A 21703-nucleotide genomic window follows, 5' to 3' on the forward strand; every position below is an offset into this window, starting at 1 on the left:
GCAAATCCGAGTCCACTACTGAAACATCAAATGAAGATCGCCAAGAGGCCATGACCATGAAGATGAAAGAAGACATGATGCAGGCCATGGAACAAAAACTTCACTTGTCTCAGTCACCAACTCAAAGATATCCACAGCGAGAAAATGTCTAGTGTCCACACTATATGGCCAATCATACAACAAATGAGTGCCTAGTCCTAAGAGCCAAGATCACTGCACAAGCAAATCCACTACCAAGGTTGTGGTGCCATATCTGCATCATCGGTGGCCATGATGAAAATAGTTGTATCTTCAACATGCGCAACAACCCGCCTCGACCTCAACAATACCAAGTGGCATCCATGCCAGTGTATAGGTAGCTGGCACTTGCACAAGCACCTCCAGCTCCAAGGTTAAATCCTATTCCCGTTTGGACACAAGTCCCACAACTACTCAAGAATTTGAATCCACGACCATATCCAAGAGCACCAAATCCATCTCCTCAGGCAGTTCCAATACATCAATTACAAGCGAGGAAGTAGACTCGCCATTTAAGTATGAAGCAGAGTACCCAGTGTACTATGTAGAAGGTGCAGAGGGTCTAATACTAGTTTATGCAAATTAAGTACATCCCAATACATATTAAGCACCAATCAAGTGCTATGGTTGTGGAGAAAATCACCGAATCGCAGAGTGCCCTCATCGTGGTAGCCCCGCTACTTTCCAACCACTGTGCAGAGATTGTGGCATAGGACATGCCTGTATGGATTGTCCCATGAAAAATAAAGTCCCACAACAAACAGAGGTTAAGCCTGACATTCCAATCGGCATCATTGGGGTGGACTATCAAAGTCTGGGTCCAGCAAGTGTAATATCACAACTTGTGAATGTAATTACATGCCAACAGAAAGAGGCCCACAAACTTGTATATGCTCTTGTAGAAGCTAAGCATCTCTCACTTATGTGTCCAAGCCATGATACCACAAAGATGTATCTGCTCTTGTAGAAGCTAAGCATTACTGGTACATAGCTACCTTGGCTCCTTTTGCTATGACCATTGATGTTTTGGTGACCTTCCACAAATTTCATGCAATTGTGGTTGTGCAACAATTGTCCTACTTAATTTTTTTTCCTTCTTAAAACGCACTATTCAAAATATTTGAACTTTCTCGCTTCGTTTGGATTTTTTTTTTGAACTAATCATCTCCACTCAATATCACTTGATGAACTCAAAAATTAGGTTTTTGGGAGCACTAAGTGAGTCAGCTTGACACAAATATGGCCTAATAAAGCTCAAAATTCCCAAAAGCTATAAGTACTGACCTCCACTCAATACATCATGATGGGTAAATTTGTAACAAAATGGTCACTTGCACACAAATATGGCCTAATAGGTGGTGTATAGAGACACCATTTGATTGCATAATATATTGTGGATGCACATGTATTCTATGCAGATCCCACATAAGATACACGATGTTTCTTACATGGATCCCACATAATATACACCATTTGTTTGGAACAAGGCATACAATATGTTATCCTATGATGTGTTGTCTATTGGGGGGAGCTAGAGGTGAGGAGGTCGAGGGAGAGACGGTGAAAGGAGTGAGGAGTGGGCGAGGCGGTGGAGTGGTGGAGGAGGGGGGAAGGGGGGAGTATGGGGGAAGGGGGAGTAGTGGTGGGGAGAGTGGGACAGGGGGAACGGGAGGGAATGCATATGTTGCACAAATATATTTGTGCAACAAGTTGGGCGTACCCTCAACTTGTTGCGCATGCAACAAGTTGGAGGTGAAAGCAACCTGTTGCACAAATCATCAAATTTTATTGATTTATGCAACATGTTATATACCCCCAATATGCTGCACATTCATCAGGTTGGGGGTGTACACAACCTATTGCACAAATCATCAAATTTTCTTAATTTGTGCAACAGGTTATATGCACCCCCAACTTATTGCACATACATGTTGGGGTACACTCAACCTATTGCGCATGCAACAGGATAGGGGTGTACACAGCCTATTGCAAAAATCATCAAATTTTCTTGATTTGTGTAACAGGTTATTTATACCCCCAAGCTATTGCACATGCAACACGTTGAGGGTACATCAACCTGTTACACATGCAATAGGTTGGGGGTGTAGACAACCTATTGCACAAATCATCAAATTTTTCTTGATTTGTGCTACAGGTTGTGTGCACACAACCTGTTAAAACAAATCATCAAATTTTCTTGATTTGTTCAATAGGTTATCTGCACCCCCAACCCATTGCACATGCAACAGGTTGGGGTACACTCAACTTGTTGCACATGCAATAGGTTGGGGGTGCATGCAACCTGTTGCACAATTCAATATATTTTATAAATTATTGATTGTAATTTAGGGTTTATCTAGTAATTAGGATCTATGGTCTAGGGTTTAAGGTCTAGAGACTAAGGCCTAAGGTCTACGTTCTAGGGTGTAATATCTACATTTTTGGGGTCTAGGATGTAAGGGCAAGCATCCGAGGTCATGAGTCTAGGGTTTAAAGTTTAGGGTTTGAGATTTAGGGCCTATAGGTGAGTGTATAAGGTTAAGATTTTAGAGTCTAGAATGTAGGGTCTAGGCTCTAGGGTCTAGGATCTAGGGTCTAAGGTTAGGGTTCAGGGTTTGAGGTCTAGGGTTTAGGGTTTAGGGTTTTGAGTTTTGGGTTTAGGGTTTAGGGCTTATCGGTTAGTGTATAAGGTCAAGAGTTTAGAGTCTAAAATCTAGGGTTTAGGGTGTAGGGTTTAGGGTCTAAGGTGTAGGGTTTAGGGTTTAGAGCCTAGGGTATAAGTTTTAGGGTTTAGGGCTTAGGGATTCGCTTATACGTTAGTGTATAAGGTTAAGAGTTCAGATGTTAAGGTCTAGGGTCTAGGGTCTAGGATTTAGAGTTTAGGGTTTAGGGCCTAGGGTTTAGGGTTTAGTAAAAAATATGTAAAATGCATTCCACACTATGAAATTGATATTCAATGGGTATGATGCTTTGCAGAGGCCTTAAAACAAGTAAGTTTAAGACATGTGCAAAGTATCACACTTATCAAGGATAAGCACATAGGCCAAAAGCACACCGATGAATATTTTTCAATACTCATGCATGATGCATGATAAGAAATAAGGGAATATGCATTTCAAACCATGCAAATGATATCTTATGGGTATGATACTTTACAAAGGCCATAAACTAAGTGAGTTTAAAGCTTTTGCAAAGTATCATACCCATTGGAGCCAAGCATATACCCTAGAAGCATAATGAAGCATATTTTTCAACACCCAAGTATGATGCATGGTAAGAAACAAGCTCGGGGAGGTCACTATGTATAAACCCTATATATCACATGCGTTCAAGGCCTATTTGTAAAATCCCTTATCTATAAATTTATCAAGAATAAAATACACCCTTTTTTAATTTAATCTATGAATACCCCCTTTATATGATACCCTTTTGTATGTGAAAAATGTGTGAAAAGGGTATTTTAAAAACTCCTCCTATTGAACTCACGTGTTATGCTTACATATTTATCAGTGACCCCCCTCTCTCCTCGAGGAAACAAGGACTTAATAATATCCATTCCAAACCATGAAAATGATATTTGATGGTATGGTACTTTGTAAAGCATTTAAATCTATTTATTTAAGGTCTAAATAAAGTATCATAACCATTGGATACAAGCACGTAAGCTAGAAGCACACTGATGCAAATGTTTCTACACTCATGCATGATGCATATATGAAAGAAGGAAATAGTATGCAAATGATATCTGATGGGTATCATACTTTGTGGAGGCCTCAAACTAAGAAACTTTAACGCCTCTTCAAAATATCATACCCATAAGAGATACACACATTAAAAGCACACCGATGCACATTTTCTAACACCAAGCTTACAAATTCATTCAATAATTTTTAAATTAGTTCTGGAATTGTACGTACTTCTTAGTTTATGATTCACTAATACTCTTCAATATTTTGAATATTTTTTTTATTCTCAATTTTTTTTATTTTTTTATTTTTAAAAATATTTTATTAAAATAAATGTTATATTAATAATTTTATATTAACGTAACATATTATTTATTGTAATTTATGTTTTTTTAAACATTGAATATCTTGAAAAGTTTGAAAAAGTGCAAATCAAATCAAGCTTCTTAACGTTGTTGTGACTTTGATAAAAATAAACTTAAAATATTTTAAGACAAAAAGTCAATTTAAATCAATTCATGTTTTCTAAAAAATAAAGTTAATTATTTATCAAATATAATTCAAATTAATATATTTTTATTAAATTTTAAAAAATATTAAAAGTAAATATTAATAGACTTATTTACAAAAATAAATAAATTTAATATTTTGAAAATAAATAACATTGATTTATTCATTTATTTTTTTGGGATGGGACAAAAGAGATCGAGGTTGGGGCGAGCAGACATCAAGGCACGTGAGGGTGGGAGGTGGGAGGAGGCCAAGGCGGGTGAAAGGGGGGGTGGGCAAAGCTACATTGGGTGGAGGAGGCCGATGTGGGCAAAGATCGGTGCAAGCGAGTGGAGGCTAGGGGAGGACATGGCTCGAGGAGGCCACTAAAGGGGGGCGCTCTTTGCTTTACCCCCCCTCGACCCCTCCTTAACCCACCCCTCACCCCACTCCCTCCTCCAAAACATGTTGTGCTACCTTTAAGTTTTATGTTTCCCCTTTTCATTACAATTAATATTTAATAGCCTAGTGGTAATGAACAATTTTGCCAACAAAGAGGTCATGGAATACATTCCTCATTTTGGAGTGTTGCTCCCCCTCCCGCCCTCCTTGTTGCACATGCAACAGGTTGCCCCCCCCCCCCCACCAACCTGTTGCATGTTTAACACATTGGGGGGGGCAGGGGGTATCCTCTCTCTCTCTCTCTCTCTCTCTCTCTCTCTCCCTCTCTCTCTCTCAACCTATTGTCTCTCTCAACCTATTGCATATGCAGTAGGTTTGGGGGCCGGGGGGAGACAGGAGGGATTGTCCCCCCACCCACCCCCCCAACCTGTTGCATACACAATAGGTTGGGGGGAGACACCTCCTCTCCTTCAATCTCCTAGCCTCTACCTCCTCCCCTCCCCCTCCCCCTCTCCCTTTGTCCACCGTCTCTCCCCTCCATTGCCTTCCCTTGCACCTCCTCTAACCTCTACGTCCTCCCCTTCCCCGCTTCCCCCCCTCCACTGCCTCCTCCCCCCACCCCTCCCCTTCCCCCCTCCCCCCCTCCACTGCCTTCCTCCCTCCTCCCCCCCTCCATTGCCTCCACTTCCTAACGTTTACCTCCTCCCCTTACCCTCCCCTCCCGTTCCACCACCTTGGACCCTTCACCTCCTAATCTCTACCTCCCCTCCATTGCCTCCCTCCCTCCTCCCCCCCTCCATCGCCTCCACCCTAGCCTCTATCTCCTAACCTTTACCTCCTCCCCTTACCCTCCCCTCCCTCTCCACCACTGCCTTGGAACCTCCACCTCCTAATCTCTACCTCCCTACAACAGGCGACACCAACACGTGCACATGCGCATGCACGTGAGAGAGAGAGAGAGAGAGAGAGGTATATGTTAGAGTTAGCTCAAATGTCCACCTCTCATGTAACCCACCAATATTCTGTGTACCCAATGTTGTAAGGCCCCCATATGAGGAGAAGCCATGATGGGTATCGGATATTGGGAGGGATCCCCAGTTTAGACACTGGAAGGGGTCTTAGAGTAGACCAGATGGTTATGAGACGGCTTAGGAGCCAAGAGTAGATACCCGTTTGCACAAAGGGGGGGTTCGGGGGGGCGATAGCCCCCCCGATAGCAGGGGGTCCGGGGGGCGCAGGCCCCCGGTGGGGGTCTGGGGGCAAAGCCCGACGGCATGTTTTCTGAAGGGTCGGTTGGTCTTTTAGGCCGACTGTCTATTAGGCCGACTGCCTATTACAAGGCCGACCGTCAACCACTCACACTATATAAGTGGCCACCCCCTATCATCATATCACCAGTTCTTCACGCTCATAGTCCTCCGTCCAGCATCTGTCTAGATCACCATCGAAGCTCTGTCTGTAGAGCGCACGGGTGGACAGCCAACCATCAGTTGTATCAGCAGTTTGGTATATCAGAATTTTTGTATTCTCTCCAGCTTTCCATCGTGTACTTGCGTTTTGTTGTTATCTTCCGCTGCGTACTATTTTCTTACAGTCTAGAGAAAGAGTCACAGAGGGGAGAGAGAGAGAGAGAGGGAGAGAGAGAGAGAGAGAGAGAGATGCGGCAGGGAGAGAGAGAAGGGGAGAGGAGACGAGGGAGGGAGAGGAACGACATATGCACGTGTGTGTGTGTCCCAGGTGGCTTGTTCTTTCACTAGCAGGGCTAGGTACCATTCTAAGGCTTCATTAGTTAAGGCCATGGGGAACGATGCAACCTCGGTTTCATGGGATTGATCTCCTCTAGCTCCGCATACAGTATCAAAATGTTGGAGGAATCATGCTGGATCGCCCCGACCATTGTATTTGTAAAGTTCGAGTTTGCTCAAGGGTCTCACCTTCCTTGATTGTGATTAGGTCGGCCATAATTGTTGCAAGTATGAAAGAAATTGTTTGCATCTATCTCCAGGTCAATGCCACCATCATTGCAACAACGATCAGCCATGTTGTGACTTGGAGTCGTCGAGGGGATTGGCTGCATTTCAAGGGGGAAATTCAGAGCAGAAGGTGGTCGGAGATGTTGGCTAGAGCGTAGTTGCATGCAAAATTGTCGAGAGGTCCATCATGTTAAGAATGTGCAGAGGATTGTCCCACGTGAATGTGGGAATGTGTTGGTGTAGACGGATCGTCAATTGGATCACGGTGGAAATTTATAAGCAAATTAGTGAGAAAAGGGGCCTACATGAAGGCACGAGTTAATGAGTGCAAGGGATGCTCAAATGGTGATGAGTGGGCTAGAAAAATGTCCCATAGTGTGTCATTTTTTTGTGTGAAATGGCTGTTCAAACTGGGTTCAATTCGGCTGCCAAAACAGCAAGGTATGGAGAGTCAAATGTGGGTCAATATTAGGCCTTTTTTGGGGGCCTTGGGCCTTAAGTTTGGTGTGAATGGCCTTTAGACTTCAAGTCTATGTGTGAAGGTGCCTTAGGTGGACTAACCCCAACTGAGTTGGGATAACTGGTAGTTAGTTCAACTGTTGAATTCACCTAACTAAGTGGGTTTAACTAACTATAGTTAGTCAATAAGTACACTTCTAGTTAGTCTACTAATTGAACTATAGTGAAAACCTTAGTCCTACCTAACCTAAGTTCAAGTAACCTCACCTAAGTTAGCCTAACGTAACCAAAAGCTAACCTATCCTTGTTGAACACTAACCTAAGGTTGATTAAACCTAGGTTAATACTAACCTAGCCTAACTACAACCACCTAGCCTAGGGTTATTTTAGGATTAGTTACTAGGGTTTTTCTTTTGGGTGAAAGTTTGGGGTGGGGCAGCAGCTGCCACCAGCGACTCGGCGGTTGCAGGGGGAGGAGCTGAGGGTGGAGGTGCAGGGAAGGGTGGTCGAGGTGTGTGGAGGAGGGGAGGAGGCTGTGGAGACGGAGACCAGAATGGCCGCGTGGCGAAGTTGGCATGCAGGAGGGATGGGTGCCACGAGCACAGGGCGAGCGATGGTGGCAGAGATGGCACGGGAGGTGGAGGCCACCGGGAGGCACAAAGGGGCCATCGAGAAGGTTGCTACAGTAGGCGAGCGGGCTACGCTACAATTGTGGGACTGGCCTATGCTGTCGGGCGACCGGCCTACAAGTAAGGCCATAAGGGCCCTTAGAGGGGATGTAGGAGGGGAATGGAGGTGGGGGAGGGTGGACCAGGGGAGGGGGGGTAGGGGGAAAGAGGGGGGGCGGCGGGGGGTTTGGAGAGGGGGGGTAGGGGGTGGAGGTGGTGGTGGAGGGGGGGAAGGGGCGAGGGGTGTAGGAGGAAGGGGGGGAAGTGGAGGGGTGGGAGAGGGGGGGAAGTGGAGGGATGGGGAGGGGTGGTGGCAGTGGTGGTGGAGGGGAAAGAGGAGGGGGAGGTGGAATGGGGGGTGTGTAGCGATGGGGAGGTGGAGGTGGATGTGGGAAAGGGGATATGGAATGTAAGGAGATGAGGGTGTAGAGAGAGGTAGAGAGATGCTAGAGTGGAGGGTAGCACGCGGTGGAGGGAGAAGGATGATTACCTTGAGTGGGGGGGATGGACGGAAAAGGTGGAGGTGGTGGGGAGGAAGATGATGGGAGGTAGAGATGGAGATGGAGATGGAGGGGGGCTGATAGAAAACGTGGTGGTGGAGGGGGGAGGAAAAGTGGTGGTGGTGGTGGTGGAAATGGTGGATGAAAATTGGACAGAAAATAGAGGTAGATAAAAAATATGGAGGCTTAATTGAATTTGGAGATGGAGGTGGCTTGGAAAAGTGTGAGGAAAGTAGTGAGGGGGGTTGGTGTTGCTTTTATAGGATGTGGGGAGATTAAGGTTTAATTTGGGTGTTTAGTGTATTAATGCGATTATGTAAGGCAACATTATTCTTTTGCACCACTTGGAAGCATTTTTTTCCTAGTATGTGTCTTGAATGGTTTTTCGAAGGGGTTTCTCTTTCACACATGCAAACATGTGCTTCGCTTTTGCTTCAGGCACTAACCTCCTTGGCAACGGCACCAAAATGTTATCACTATTTCTCCCATGTACAAGTGTAGCATAGTCATGTCATTGCTCGTTGTAGCATAGGTGTTCACAAGTGTAGCATAGGTCCTCAGGTCGTATTCCATTGAGAGGTGTAGGCTAAAGCGTGGAAAGCAGATCTCTTATGCGCGAGGTTGAGAAAGAAGGCTTGATCACAACGACTCTCGCCTTCATGGGAGTTCAAGGGTTTAAAAGGGGATTGTAGGGATTGAAAAGGGGACAGGGTTGAGAGAGCTACCTAGGAGTTCCAAGGTTCAGAGGGGGTTGCAAGGTTTAGGAGGAGTCCGGGGTTGAGGAGTGGAGAGCTAGTCTCCTCTGCAAATTCGAGGGGTAAGGGTTGAGGAGGAGGGACAAGAAAGGAGGGAGGAGGGAGCAGGAAGGAGGAGTAGGGAGGAGGAGGAGGAGTAGGGAGGAGGAGGAGTAGGGAGGAGGAGGAGGAGGGTGGAGGAGGAGGGAGGAGTATGGAGGAGGAGGGAGGAGGGAGGAGGAGGGAGAAGGAGGAGGGTGGAGAGGGAGGAGGAGAGGAGGAGGGAGGAGGAGGGAGGACAAAGGAGGAGGAGGAGAAGGGAGTACAAGGGTGGAGAAGGAGGAGGGAGGAGGAGGGAGGACAAAGGAGGAGGAGGAGGAGGGAGTACAAGGGTAAGGGTAAGCTAGAACACGATAGTGTAAGAGAGCATGGATGCAATGGAGATCAATCACATGAACACAATAGTGAGCTTGAGCACTCAACCCCAAAGAGTGGGAGGTTCATTCCATTGAGAGATATTTATGCATGTTGGTCTCTACACAATCTGTAGGTACCTCCGTGGTGGGACCGCTTTTCTAGGATACATTTTGGACAAGAGTCCCTCCACTTTTGGGGGAGACCTTTTGGGTCTCTACTCAAAATGGGAGACCTTTGAGTCTCTACAAAAAGTGGGGGGACCTTTTGGGTCTCTGCACAAAGTGGGGGGACCTTTTGGGTCTTTACACAACGTGGGGGGACCTCAAAAGTCTTTCTCTCTCTATATTGAGTATTTCTCTCTCTAGATCTTGATTTTGCAAGTATGATAGGATCTTTTCTAGAGATTATTTTGGCTATTCTCATCCTTTAAGATTCATCATACCATATTTCAGGCTCAAGATATTACAAGAAGAGTTTTGCCACTACTCTACACACACAATGCTCTGATCATTCTGCACTTCTAGCCCTTGTTGCCTTAGGGTGAACACCACATAATTCATGAGATTATTTTCAATTACCTTATTTGGGTCATATTAATTTGGGGTGTTTCATAATATATCAAGTCAAAGCCAAATCTTGATATGTGATTTGTGAAGCATAAGGTTTTTGCCATCAAGCCAAATCCGGGGGGTCACTATGTATAAACCCTTTATATCATGTGCATTCAAGGCCTATTTTTAAAATCCCTTATATATAATTTCTTCATTAATAAAATGTACCCCTTTTCTATACAAATCTGTAAATTTTTTCCAAAACTATTTTATATAATCCCTTATGTATATTTATTTATGTAAATTGTAGAAATAAAAAATATCCTTTTGTTGAACTCACCTGATAGGGTTACATATGATGAGTGACCCCCCTGAGGTCAAATCCATGGCATTTCATTTCTCAAGGGCAATCTAGGGAAGTGAAAATAAACTCCTATTATCTGTCCAACATCAAGAAAACTCACCTAAACTAAATTTTTATTATTTATATTTAAAAATGGTCAACTTAGTTTTCAAAAAAGAAATAAGTTCAAATAAATATCTTAATATTTTTAGTATACAAAAAGTTATTTAATTCACTTTAGTCTCAAACTTAAGTTTTTGCCTTAAGAGGAACATTGCACTTTGTACTGCATATATTAGAGGCATACCGTTTGAGTTTGATCATCAAGCAATTTTGTTAGGCTCAACCTTGTTAAGCAAACCATAATATATATACAATTGCAAGTACATTAATCCAAAAAATGTGTTCGCTTCATTTTCTTAAAGAATACCTTCACGCATTTCCCCCCTAGAATAGTGAAAGGCTACAAAGTTTTAAGAATGGCACTCAAGTAAATGCTAAAATTCCTAAACTGCTCTTTTTTGTAAGGATACCCTTTAGCCACAACCATTTTTAATACACATAGTCTAGGCGTAGTAGTATTTCCATGTAGACACCAATGACTAGCATTGGTTTTATATCCACCATTGTAGAAGAAACAATGCTAAAGATTAAATTCATGACCTTTTGTCCATTTTCATGAGCCACAACTATTTTTAAATACATAGACCTAGGTATGATAGTACTTCCATGTAGAGATCAACGATAAGAAGTTCATCCTTGTGTAAGCATCAATATTACATCAACCACGGTAGAAGAACTGTGTAAGGGGGAAATTCATGACTATTTTTACAATGATTGTGTATCCATGACAAGCCTTCACTTCCCTTTTAGGTTAAAGAGTAAACCACATATCAAAAGTGCACGCATGCAACTACAATGTGTATGTGGCAAACAAATTATTATTATTATTCAACGCTTGCTACGGATTCAATGTGCTATAAAAGAACTTATACCTGATTGATATATTGCATATATGTGAGAAGTGATTGAGTCAAAAAACAAGAAAACCAAAATCACCCTACCAGATATATTATCCATAAAATAGAGAAGATCATCGTGGAAACAACAAGAGGAAAAGACATACATAGGTTTCAAAAACTCAATTGTTGTAATAAAGGTAGCTGGATGCCCGACTTAATGATTAAACTTTGATTTCACCATTTTAGAAATCATCTCATTTGACAAAATATGGAAGGAGATGCCTACTATCAAAACTTATAATAATTATTATTATAATTATAGGCTTGCCCAATTGATATACATGTTTGAAACTTTCAAATTTTTGCCTTAATGGATGATTCTTGGAACAATGTATGCATTTCAAGGCCATGAACAATCTATTTCTAATATATATTTGGATAAAGTAAAATGTAGGAAACATTATAATCCAAAAAGTGTGATTTGTATACCCTTTATATAGCATTGACAAGATGTTTCCTAGGTGGATCATTAAGAAGAGGTCTTGAAAATGTCGTACCATGTATTCAAAAAGTATACACCTGCGACATTGTAATAGTGGAGGAAAGATACGGAATGGGGGATTTAAAGTGGGGGGGGCTCACTTCTTGAAAAGCATGTATATCATGTGCATTTATGGAGTATTACTGTAAATCGTAAGGCTTTAAATGACCCCTTTTTTTTACAAGCTTATAATTTTCTTCAATACCCCAATTAAAAAACCCCTTCCATCTGCACACCTCCCATCCCAAAAAAAAAAAGAGGTTGGAATTTCTCTATTGAAAACCCGCAAAAGGATTATGAAGGCATGTCTCCTACTTTTTATGGAATACGAAGGCAAATCTCCTATTTTATATGGAATCGAAAGGCATTTGGACTATTTTATCTACTTGTACGAAGAGAGAAGGGGTAGGACAAGCGTGTATGGAATCCATGAAAGAGAAAGATAGAAAGTTAGAAATATGACTTTGTGTAGAAGGATTACGTTAATGAATAAACATATGGTTAGTGACCCCCCAGGGATTATGAAGGCATGTCCCCTATTTTATGAAATATGAAGGCAAATCTTCTACGTTATATGGAATAGAAGGCATGTCGACTATTTTATTGCTTGTACAAAGAGAGAAGGGGTGGGACAAGTGTGCATGGAATCCATGAAAGAGAAAGATAGAAATTTAGAAATATGGACTTTGTGTAGAAGTATTCTGTTAATAAATAAGCATTTAAAAAACATGAGGGACCATGCATGGACATTGGCTTAAAGGATATTTTTTGCCCATTGAAAAGCTTTTCTTTCCTTTTGTAGGATCCAAAACAAATCTAAAAAAGTTGCATGATAAGGATGCAAATGTAAGAAATCTTTCTTTATCACATTTTTTGGTGATTGGAGCTTATTTACTAGAATTTTGAGGTTTTCTAAAAATTTAACTAATCTCAAACGTGGGATTTTAAGGTGTAGTACTTGAAAAAATGGACTATTCATAATAGCTTCGTTATATGCCAATCGATCTCATCATGGTTGATGTTGGAGTTTGGTGTCCCTTGGCACATTTGGGATTGCATTTGAAAGGTGTATGGAGCTTGGAAGTCATCAATTGTCAATGGGTGAAGGTTAAGGTGGATTGCACAATCATTGATGAAGGCCCATGTATGGGTATGGTGGCATGTCAATTGTTGATGAAAACCATATATGTGTATGGTGGCATGGCAATTGTTGATGACTTGAGACCATGTATGGGTTGGGTGTCCTATGCGTGTCCATAGAATTTGCAACACGTGTGATGAAGGCAAATGTACTATGGGTATGATGGCTGATAAAACACCCCCATGTTCCCTTCAAACATTAATATAGGTCTATTGGTAGGGCTTTTGGAGCCTCCCCATGAGAGAGTTTTGCTTTTGGAGCTTATTTGAGCATCAACCATAGGCTCTAGTTGGGAATTTTGCACCCAAGCAGGCTATGTGATGGCTTGAAAAGGCTATGTGATGCTTTGAGATGCTTCGTAAGATTGTTTGTTGTGAACACTAGAACACTTGTTCCATTTGTGGAAGATGGTGGGTAGCTACATATAGTGGGCATACAACACTTGCACCAGCCCTTGTAGCCCCCTTACTTTTATGAGGAGGGCTAAGCCTCAAGTGGAATTGCATGAAGAAGCTCTTAATAAGGTATATCTTACAATGAAACTATACGGTATTCACACACGAGTAAGAGAGTCCTATACCATATAATAAAATTGTACAATATTCACACACTAGGAAAGGGATTTGGGTATATAGAGCAAAGCTCAAACATGATAATATACTTGCAAGAGTTGAGGTGGGAGAATGCCCTTGCCATGAGAGCTATTGAGAGAACGCCCTTGTCGTGTGAGCTACTGAGAGATGTAGAAAATTTTAGTGTGCGCATCTAGTGTGCACGTGTGGGCACTAGTTGGGTTCACGCGTGTGAGAACTGAGGGGATGATGGTGGCCTTCAGTGTGTTTGGTGTGAGATTGAATCCAACAACTTTTGTTATAGTCCTCATGTGTCCTCCACCGATCTTGGGATAGAAGGAACATGTGGATTGAATGCTTGGTCCGCCATGGCCTTCGCATTCGTGGGTGCCCAAATTGGCATTGCACCTACCCAGCGAGTGCCTAACATGGAAATAGGTCCTGAGAGGATGCACTTGCCATGTAAGTTTGGATTCAACAAATGGGCAAATGATTGCATTAAAAAAGCACATGTGGGCCGCTTGAGCATTCACAATAATTCACTATTCATAAGAGCATGTCAAAATTGTATTGGATGAAATGTTGGTTGCAGGGATCACCAATGTCATGCATCGACATTCACCCAAGGTGTGCTGAAAGCCCACTTTCGCAGTTGTCCATACCTTGGGCAGCCTCGGAAGGAAGCCCATCAAATTCTCTGAACGTTTTAAATGACAGGTGCAAGATTGCCATGTGGAAGTACGCCCTTGGCATGCACGAATGTTTGTGAATTAGGCTCTATGCACACAAGCCTAGAAATGTGTAGCCTAGCTACGCACTGGTTGCATGATGTCTACACACTCAAGCTACTCATATTCTCTTCTCGGGATCTTTTCTTATCGATGACCTCATGTCCTGAAATGATGCTTTGTTGTACACATTGCCTCCCCTTTGCCCACCCCTTTGCATGAGTTATTTTCTTAAAGACTACCCTAGCTTTGGTGCCTGAATGGGCACGTTAAAAATTCAATGTGTGACCCAACGTGCAGCTTCTCCAGCTATGCACAAAGGGCCCCGTGTGGACAGACTCTTTAGCCTGAAGCTATTGAGACAGACAAACTTGCCATGTGACCTACTTTTTTTTCCTAGAGAAGCTAGGTGAGCTACTGAGAGTGAGATGTAGTTGGCTTGTCTCGGAAAGGTGGTACAGTGGGCCTGTCTGGGAAAGGTGGTACGTTTAAGGGACGTTACCATCACTAAACTAGCACACACTCCACTTTTTCAACCTTTTTGAGACTATCCTCCACTTTAAGCTTTTTGAATGACATGTGCAAGATTGCCATGTGGAAGTATGCCCCTATTATGGGCGGATGCTTGTGAATTAGGCTCTATGCTCACGAGCCTAGAAATGTGCAGCTCAAGTACATGCTTGGTTGCACGCTATTGTTGCTCTTAATGGCAACCTTTTGCTCATGCGATCATTTTGTGTCGTCGCCCTCGTGTTCTGGGACGATCGGCTACTACTCTATTGTATGCATCTGCTCCTCTTTGCCTCCTAAAAGACTACTGGTTGATTCTTGTCAAATTGGAGTGTATCACTTATGCTTGAATGGGCACCTTATAAATTGGAGATGTGAATTAGAGCACCTAAGGGTTAGTGTCTGTTCTGAAGATTCCCTAGGTAGTGTGCTAGGTCCTCCAGGAAATAGGTTGGTTATTTCCTGACAGCCAGATCTTTCTCTTATACTTACCTTTCTCAGCTTCTTTTGGCAACGGAGTTGTGCGGTGTTTTGCAAGCATTAATAGAAGTTGGAAAAAAAGAAAAGCACCGAAGCTCAATGACCCAACATGCAACACCTCCAGATGCACAAGTGTGAGCAAAGACTTTTAGGCTAAGTGCATATGCAAAGGCAAGTTGCGCTTTGGCACACCAAAATATGTTCACACAACTTTTGAATGGAGAGCCCTCCGTATACGAAATACTTAAAAGTGTCCCAAGCCACTTTTTTCAGCCTTTAGGAGACTTGGAGGCCCTACAATTCTCTTTTCGTTCAAGACAACAGTGTCTCCCTGCGACTCTTCAAACATTTCGGCGTGTTTCTTTACCAGCGCACAGCCGCCCATCACGCTCCAAAATCTTCCAAAGAATCATCATCTGCAATCTCAATTCAACAATTGCCGACCTCCCGTCCTCTTCCTCACGCCACCAATTGTTAAGAATATCTAATGCAATTGCAAGAAGAAGAAGTCTGAAGAAGCTTGAGAGCAAGATGAGCTAGAGCCGACATCCGATTGTGTATCGTCTAGAAGAAGAAGAAGAAGACGAAGAAGAAGAAGTCGCTTATCATCAAATTTTGAAGAAGACGACGACGGAGGAGCTGGAGATCAGAGCGCAGTAGCTATGGCGGCTTGAGAGCTCCACCGCCCACCATCTCCTTGCACAGAGAGACAGAGATCAGCTCTGGCCGCTTGAGAGGTCTACCACCATCTCCTATAGAAAGCGCGCAGCAGCTATGGCGGCTTGAGATCTCCACCTGCACCATCTCCAACAACGAGACAGAGAGGTTAAGAAGCTCAGAGATATCAGCTATGGCGGCAGCTTGAGAGATCTTCCAACACACAGAGCTCATCCATCGTCGCCATGGCCGCTTACCTTCTCCTCCTTTCTTGCCTCCTTCCCAGCTTCTCCCACCTCGCCACCTCCAACCCCATCTTCGCTTCTCCGGCCATCACCTCACCTCATGACAATTTCGTCCTGTTGCTCTCTGATCCTCAGAACCGATTCTCCCTCTCCCTCTCTCGCGATGCTTCTTCTTGCTTTCGCTGCTTCGCTTCCGTCCACCACCTCCCTTCCCGCCTCCGCATTTGGTCTACGTCCCCCTCCTTCGCTTCCGACGACGTTGCCCCTCCAGCTCCTCCACCCGTCGCCCAGACTTGCAGCTTCCATCTGCGAAACGATGGGAACCTGGTGCTCCTCGACGGTGACGTAGAGCTGTGGAGGAGCAATACGGACGGCACCAATGCGAAGAATTTGGAGCTTCGCGAGGATGGCAACCTGATTCTCATAAACAGCGATGATGCTATCGCATGGCAGAGCTTTGATCACCCTGGAGACACCCTCGTTATCGGGCAAAGGCTTCCCGCAGGAAGAAACCTGATCACCGCCTCCACCGTCTTAGGAAGCTTCTACTCCATGGCATTGTCCGCTTCTTCTCATGACCTTCAGTTGCGTGCTCACTTCAATCACTCATCTGCTCCAGAAATCTATTGGACCATGCATTCAGGATCCGGCACGGACTCTCTCGTTGCCTGCTTCGATTCCTATGTCGAATTGAACGATGGCGTTTCTCTTTACGATTGTAGATTTAGGCGCCAAGTCCACTCGCCTTCTCGCCATTTCAATCCAAACCTGGACCACTTCGAGTACGCCAGAATCGAAGCCGACGGTAACTTGCGGGGATATGTTTTCAAAGGAGCTGAGTGGCATTTGAATTTCGAAGCCGTCACAGAATTCTGCCAGCTTCCCGATTCCTGCGGTCGATATGGGGTTTGCTCGTCCAATCGATGCAGCGCTTCATGTCTCCCAGGATTTCGCTTGGTGAATGAATCACAACCTAGCCAAGGGTGCGTAATTTCACAGCCCTTGGGAGACCAATGTTCCTCCAGCAACGGTGCCGGCCATTCACAGGAGGTGCAGCTCGTCGCTGTGGCAGGCTACAGCTACTTTGCATTGAATAATATTTTCAATACCCGCACTCAAGATTCCGCTCTCTGTGGAGTCACATCAGAGGACTGCAAAGCCTTGTGCATGAAAGATTGTTCTTGCGAAGCTGCATTCTTTCATAAACAGAGCAGGAACCGAAATTTTGGATGCTGCAGTCTAAGGGATTACCGTCACAGAACAATTCAAACATCCAAGAATCCTGCTGCTATTGTTTTCGTGAAAGTTTTGAAGCCATCGATTTCAAGCCAGTCCGTGTTGGATGGAAGAAGGATCTTGACGGAATCGCCTGTTGGGGCTCCTGCCCTGTATGGTGTGTCTGTTCCGGCGGTGGACAGCTCTGAAGTCTCTGCTAGCAACAGATCATCTCACCATACCAGGAATCTTGTTTTCAAAATCGTGTTTCCAATAGCGGCCTTCTTTCTTGTTTGTGTCGTGGGCATTCTTCTCATGAAGCACAGATTGAAATCACGCCGCATCGCAAATTCGAAAGTTAATTTTAGCCATCGAGACGAGGAGTCGCTGCTGGAGACCCTGCGTCCCGCTTTGCCACCGCGGTTCACCTACGCAGAGATGCACCAGGCGACGAACGGATTTCAAAAGAAGCTGGGCGCTGGAGGCTACGGCGCCGTCTACGAAGGGGTCCTGGCCAAGGACGGAACGCGCATAGCCGTGAAGGTATTCCTGGACACGGCGAGCACGAGCTGCAGGAACGGCTTCTGCGCGGAGGTAATGTCAATAGGGGCGATAAGGCACCGCAATCTGGTGTCACTGAGGGGGTTTTGCGTGGAGGACGAGCACAGGATGCTGGTGTATGAGCTGATGGTGCGGGGCTCATTGGACAAGATGCTGTTCGGCAAGAGATCGATGGAGGATGCAGCTACAGAGTCGAATGCGCCGAATCAAGGAGGCGAGAGGGAGGTGCAAGACGAGCTGAATGATCGCGAGAAGGAGATGCAGCAAGGTGTACAAGGCGAAGAGAAGCAAAAGGGTGGTGCAGATGAGAAGAGGCATGAGGATGGGGAGAAGAAGCTCGACGTGGATATTGAGCGAGATGGCGAGGTGAAGCTACTGTGTTGCGAGAAGAAAATGCAGGAAAATCATGGCGATGGAGAGAAGAAGATGATATGTGGAGGAGTGGAGGAGGAAGAGGAGGTACTGGGGTGGGAGAGGAGGAAGGCGATCGCCATGGATGCAGCTCGGGGGCTGGCATTTCTCCATGAAAGCAAGAGCAGAGTGATCCATTGCGATGTGAAGCCAGAGAACATACTTCTTGACGAGAATTGGGAAGCTCGAGTGTCGGACTTCGGCCTCGCAAAGCTTCTGCTGTTTGGCGGAGGTTCAATCTGCTCCGCCGGAGAAGACGACGGAACTTCTTCCGTCCTTCCTTCCGTCGCCGAACTTCCTTCCGTCTCCTTCCTTCCGTCGTCTTCCCTCCCACGTGGCATCCGTGGCACCCTCGGCTACATGGCCCCCGAATGGCTCTCCCCCCATGGCCACGTCACCCCCTCCTCTGACGTGTACAGCTTCGGCGTCGTCCTCCTCGAGCTCCTCGCCGGCCGCCGCTCCATCTGCCCTGGCCACCCCTTCCTCCCCGGCGTCGCCTTTGATATGCTGGCTGCTGGCCACGACCTCGCTCGCCTCCTCGATCCTCGCCTCGTCGTCGCCGCACCCTCCTCGTCATCATCATTCTCCTGCTCCCCCTCCTCCGCCTCAGCCTCTCCCCTCGACAGTGAGCACGTCTCCTCCTCTGCCCGACACTTCGCCCACGTCGCCCTCTGGTGCATCCAGGAGGATGCCCAACTCCGACCCTCCATGGCCTCTGTCCTTGCCATGCTTGCTGGTGTTGCTCCAGTCCCCACACCACCCGTTTGCCACTACTTTGCCGGCTCCTCCCACTTCTTTGAAGATCACCATGCTCGTGCGACCACCACCACATCCCATATTGACTCTTCTAAGGACACCCTCTTCTCCCAATCTTGGCAAATCTCCATCATCTCTGGGCGCTAGCATGTTGCGTTGCTTTCATGCACCCAAGAGATGGCCTTGCTCTGTACTCTACATGTTACATGTGCCATCTTGCTTTCATGTACCTCACTCTCTAATGTGTGTGTGTGTGTGTGTGTGTCTATTTGTCTGCTTTTTCTTGACAAATACAACACAACTCACGTATACTCGTCTTCAAGTTTTTCACAATTCGGATTCCAGACCCTCACCTTCTCATGCTAGACCCTCACTTTCTCACGCGATTCTCTTGTAAGCCTTCAAGCCCACACCACTCTTATACCGTCTCTAGCTCTTCACTCCAAGCAATGTACATCTCTTACAAATTTCAAATGTATTGGTGACTCAACAATTTATGTTGGCATAATACCCATTTTTGTCCATAGAAATGTTCAAATCTAAAATTTTGAGATGTATTGGTGCCTCAATTGTTCATGTTGGAGTAATACACATTCTTTAAAATGACCAACCCAAAAAATTTGAATTGTGAGCTAATATTACAAAAATTTCCAAGGCTGCATGTATCATCTTCAAAAGATGCTTACAAATTTAGATGTAGTAATTACTCAAAGTTTGTATGCCTACTTTAAAATTTCGCCCAGTATGTTCCCCCAAGATGTTGAAGCCCATTATGTTGGAGCCCATTATGCTTATATCTTTTGTCCATAATACCTTATCTTTTAATTCACATACTTTGCTCTCATGGGAGAGGGGGATTCCCGTTACTCCTTTGGGCCTTTGGATTTCTTATCTCGCTCGGATAGAGGGGGTTACATATCCACCTCACTGGGGGGGGTACATATTAATCTTCAAAAGATGAATAAGGTTTAGAACTCGACACGTCAACTCTCTCATAGGGGTGCCTTACCACTAACCTAAGGAGCAAGATGTTAATCTTAATTGTGACTATTATATTTTCAAAAACATGTGCCATTAGAGTGAAACGTCGTCCACCCCCGACTTTCCCTCTTAGTAATGTTCCTCCCCTCTCTCCCATGGAGATGGATTCTCCTTCATTTGTTAATGCTCTTCTCTCATTGGTTGGATCCCTCCCTCCCACCCCTTAGGTTAATCCCCCCCCCCCACTGCCCTCTTAATGATCTCCCTCCTCTCATATTAGGTGAACTCCTTCCTTTCTCTTGACCTCCCAAACTAATTAATAGTAATTTGCACTTTTGCATAATTGTTCATAAAAATGTTCATGCCAATTAAATTATTAATGAGTGATTGAGTGAACATATTCAAGATTAACTATACATTTATCAATAATTGTTCTAACAATATCAACATGGTCTTGGAGTGTTACAAGGATGTCAATTAATCGACCCATAAATGTCATAGTCATGAACCTACACCAAAGGTATACGGTTTATCAATGAACCCATAAGTGTTGTCAAAGTCACGAACATATGCCAAATGGATATGTTTTATCAATGAAACATAAATGTTGCTATCAATGCAAGAACCTATGTTAAAGGATATCATAGTAAACCCATAAATGTCTTATTGATGAACCTACTTGTTCGAAAGCCTCATTGATTGTAAATATGCACAAAATGGGTCAATATTGTCTAGTAGTTGGTCCTCATGTGGCAAGATAGAGAAGTGCTAACAAGGTATAGTGAAAATGGAAGAGGCATCAACAACCATCACCCTCAATTTTGGATTAGTTTTACTCTCTTAATAAAAGGAGATCTTTGATGCCATGTTGGGCCTCCATTGTGGATAATGTTGCATTGCCATGATGTTATATGTAGTATTCTCATGCATTAAATGGAGAGAACTCGATCAATGAGATGATAAAAAGTGCCCCAAATGGGTCATTAGGAAAAAAGGGAGCTCTTTTTGGGGCCCTGAGAGAAATTCACGATTTTTTCATTTTTCTTTCCTCTAAAATAATAAAATATGACAAATATCAAATTTTGAACCTTATGTAGATAAAATACCAAATTTTGAACCTTATGTAGATATAATAATGTAGCTCAAGTATCCTCATTGAATGCAAACTCAGCGGTATTTCTTTTTCTTTTCTTTTTTTAACTTTTTCAACGTTATGTTGGCCCTCCTTTAATTGGTGGAGGGCTATTTTCCTTATGGGCTAAAAGGCCCCAAAATGAGCTCCCCTTTTTCCTAATGTAGGCGAGACAATGAGATGCTTTTCCCCCGCCCCCGCTTTCCCCTCTCCTGAGGGGAAAGGGGTTTGAGACAATGAGATCCTTGTCCCCCGCCCCCCCTTTCCCCTCCCTTGAGGGTTTTGATTCCCAATACAAGCAATAGGATGGGAAGCAAGGAAAAACAATCAATGGTAAAATAATATACTTGAGATGACAATATCATGTGGAAAACTCGTGGCATTCAATAGCTAAAGTCACAAGATCATTACATTTTGCAATCACCTAAGATTCCATAGTACGAAAATGTGACTTTCAACACAAACATATGAAATCGAGAATGAAGGATAAGAGCAAAGGACAAGAATGAATGAAATGGAAGTCATCATAAAACAAGATATGATGACCTAGACGATAGAAGTTTTGATTTGA

The 21703-nt window shown here is 44.2% G+C and overlaps 1 protein-coding gene across 1 annotated transcript; it reads left to right on the forward strand.

The window, feature by feature from the left end:
- The first annotated feature begins 15627 nt into the window (after positions 1–15627).
- LOC147886295 (G-type lectin S-receptor-like serine/threonine-protein kinase SD2-5) lies at positions 15628–19379 on the forward strand. Its single transcript, XM_087395994.1, has one exon. The coding sequence runs from the start codon at positions 16077–16079 to the stop codon at positions 19164–19166; it is 3090 nt and encodes a 1029-aa protein (XP_087252120.1). The 5' UTR covers positions 15628–16076; the 3' UTR covers positions 19167–19379.
- The last annotated feature ends 2324 nt before the right edge of the window (positions 19380–21703 follow it).

The sequence above is a fragment of the Dipteris shenzhenensis genome, chromosome 24 (assembly GCF_047967505.1).
Source record: "Dipteris shenzhenensis isolate YYH24624 ecotype China chromosome 24, Dip_SZ_1.0, whole genome shotgun sequence".
In the NCBI taxonomy this organism is placed as follows: Eukaryota; Viridiplantae; Streptophyta; class Polypodiopsida; order Gleicheniales; family Dipteridaceae; genus Dipteris; species Dipteris shenzhenensis.

Excerpts from the sequence above, each read along its gene's own strand:
- LOC147886295 (XM_087395994.1), top strand. The coding sequence starts at position 16,077 with ATGGCCGCTTACCTTCTCCTCCTTTCTTGCCTCCTTCCCAGCTTCTCC.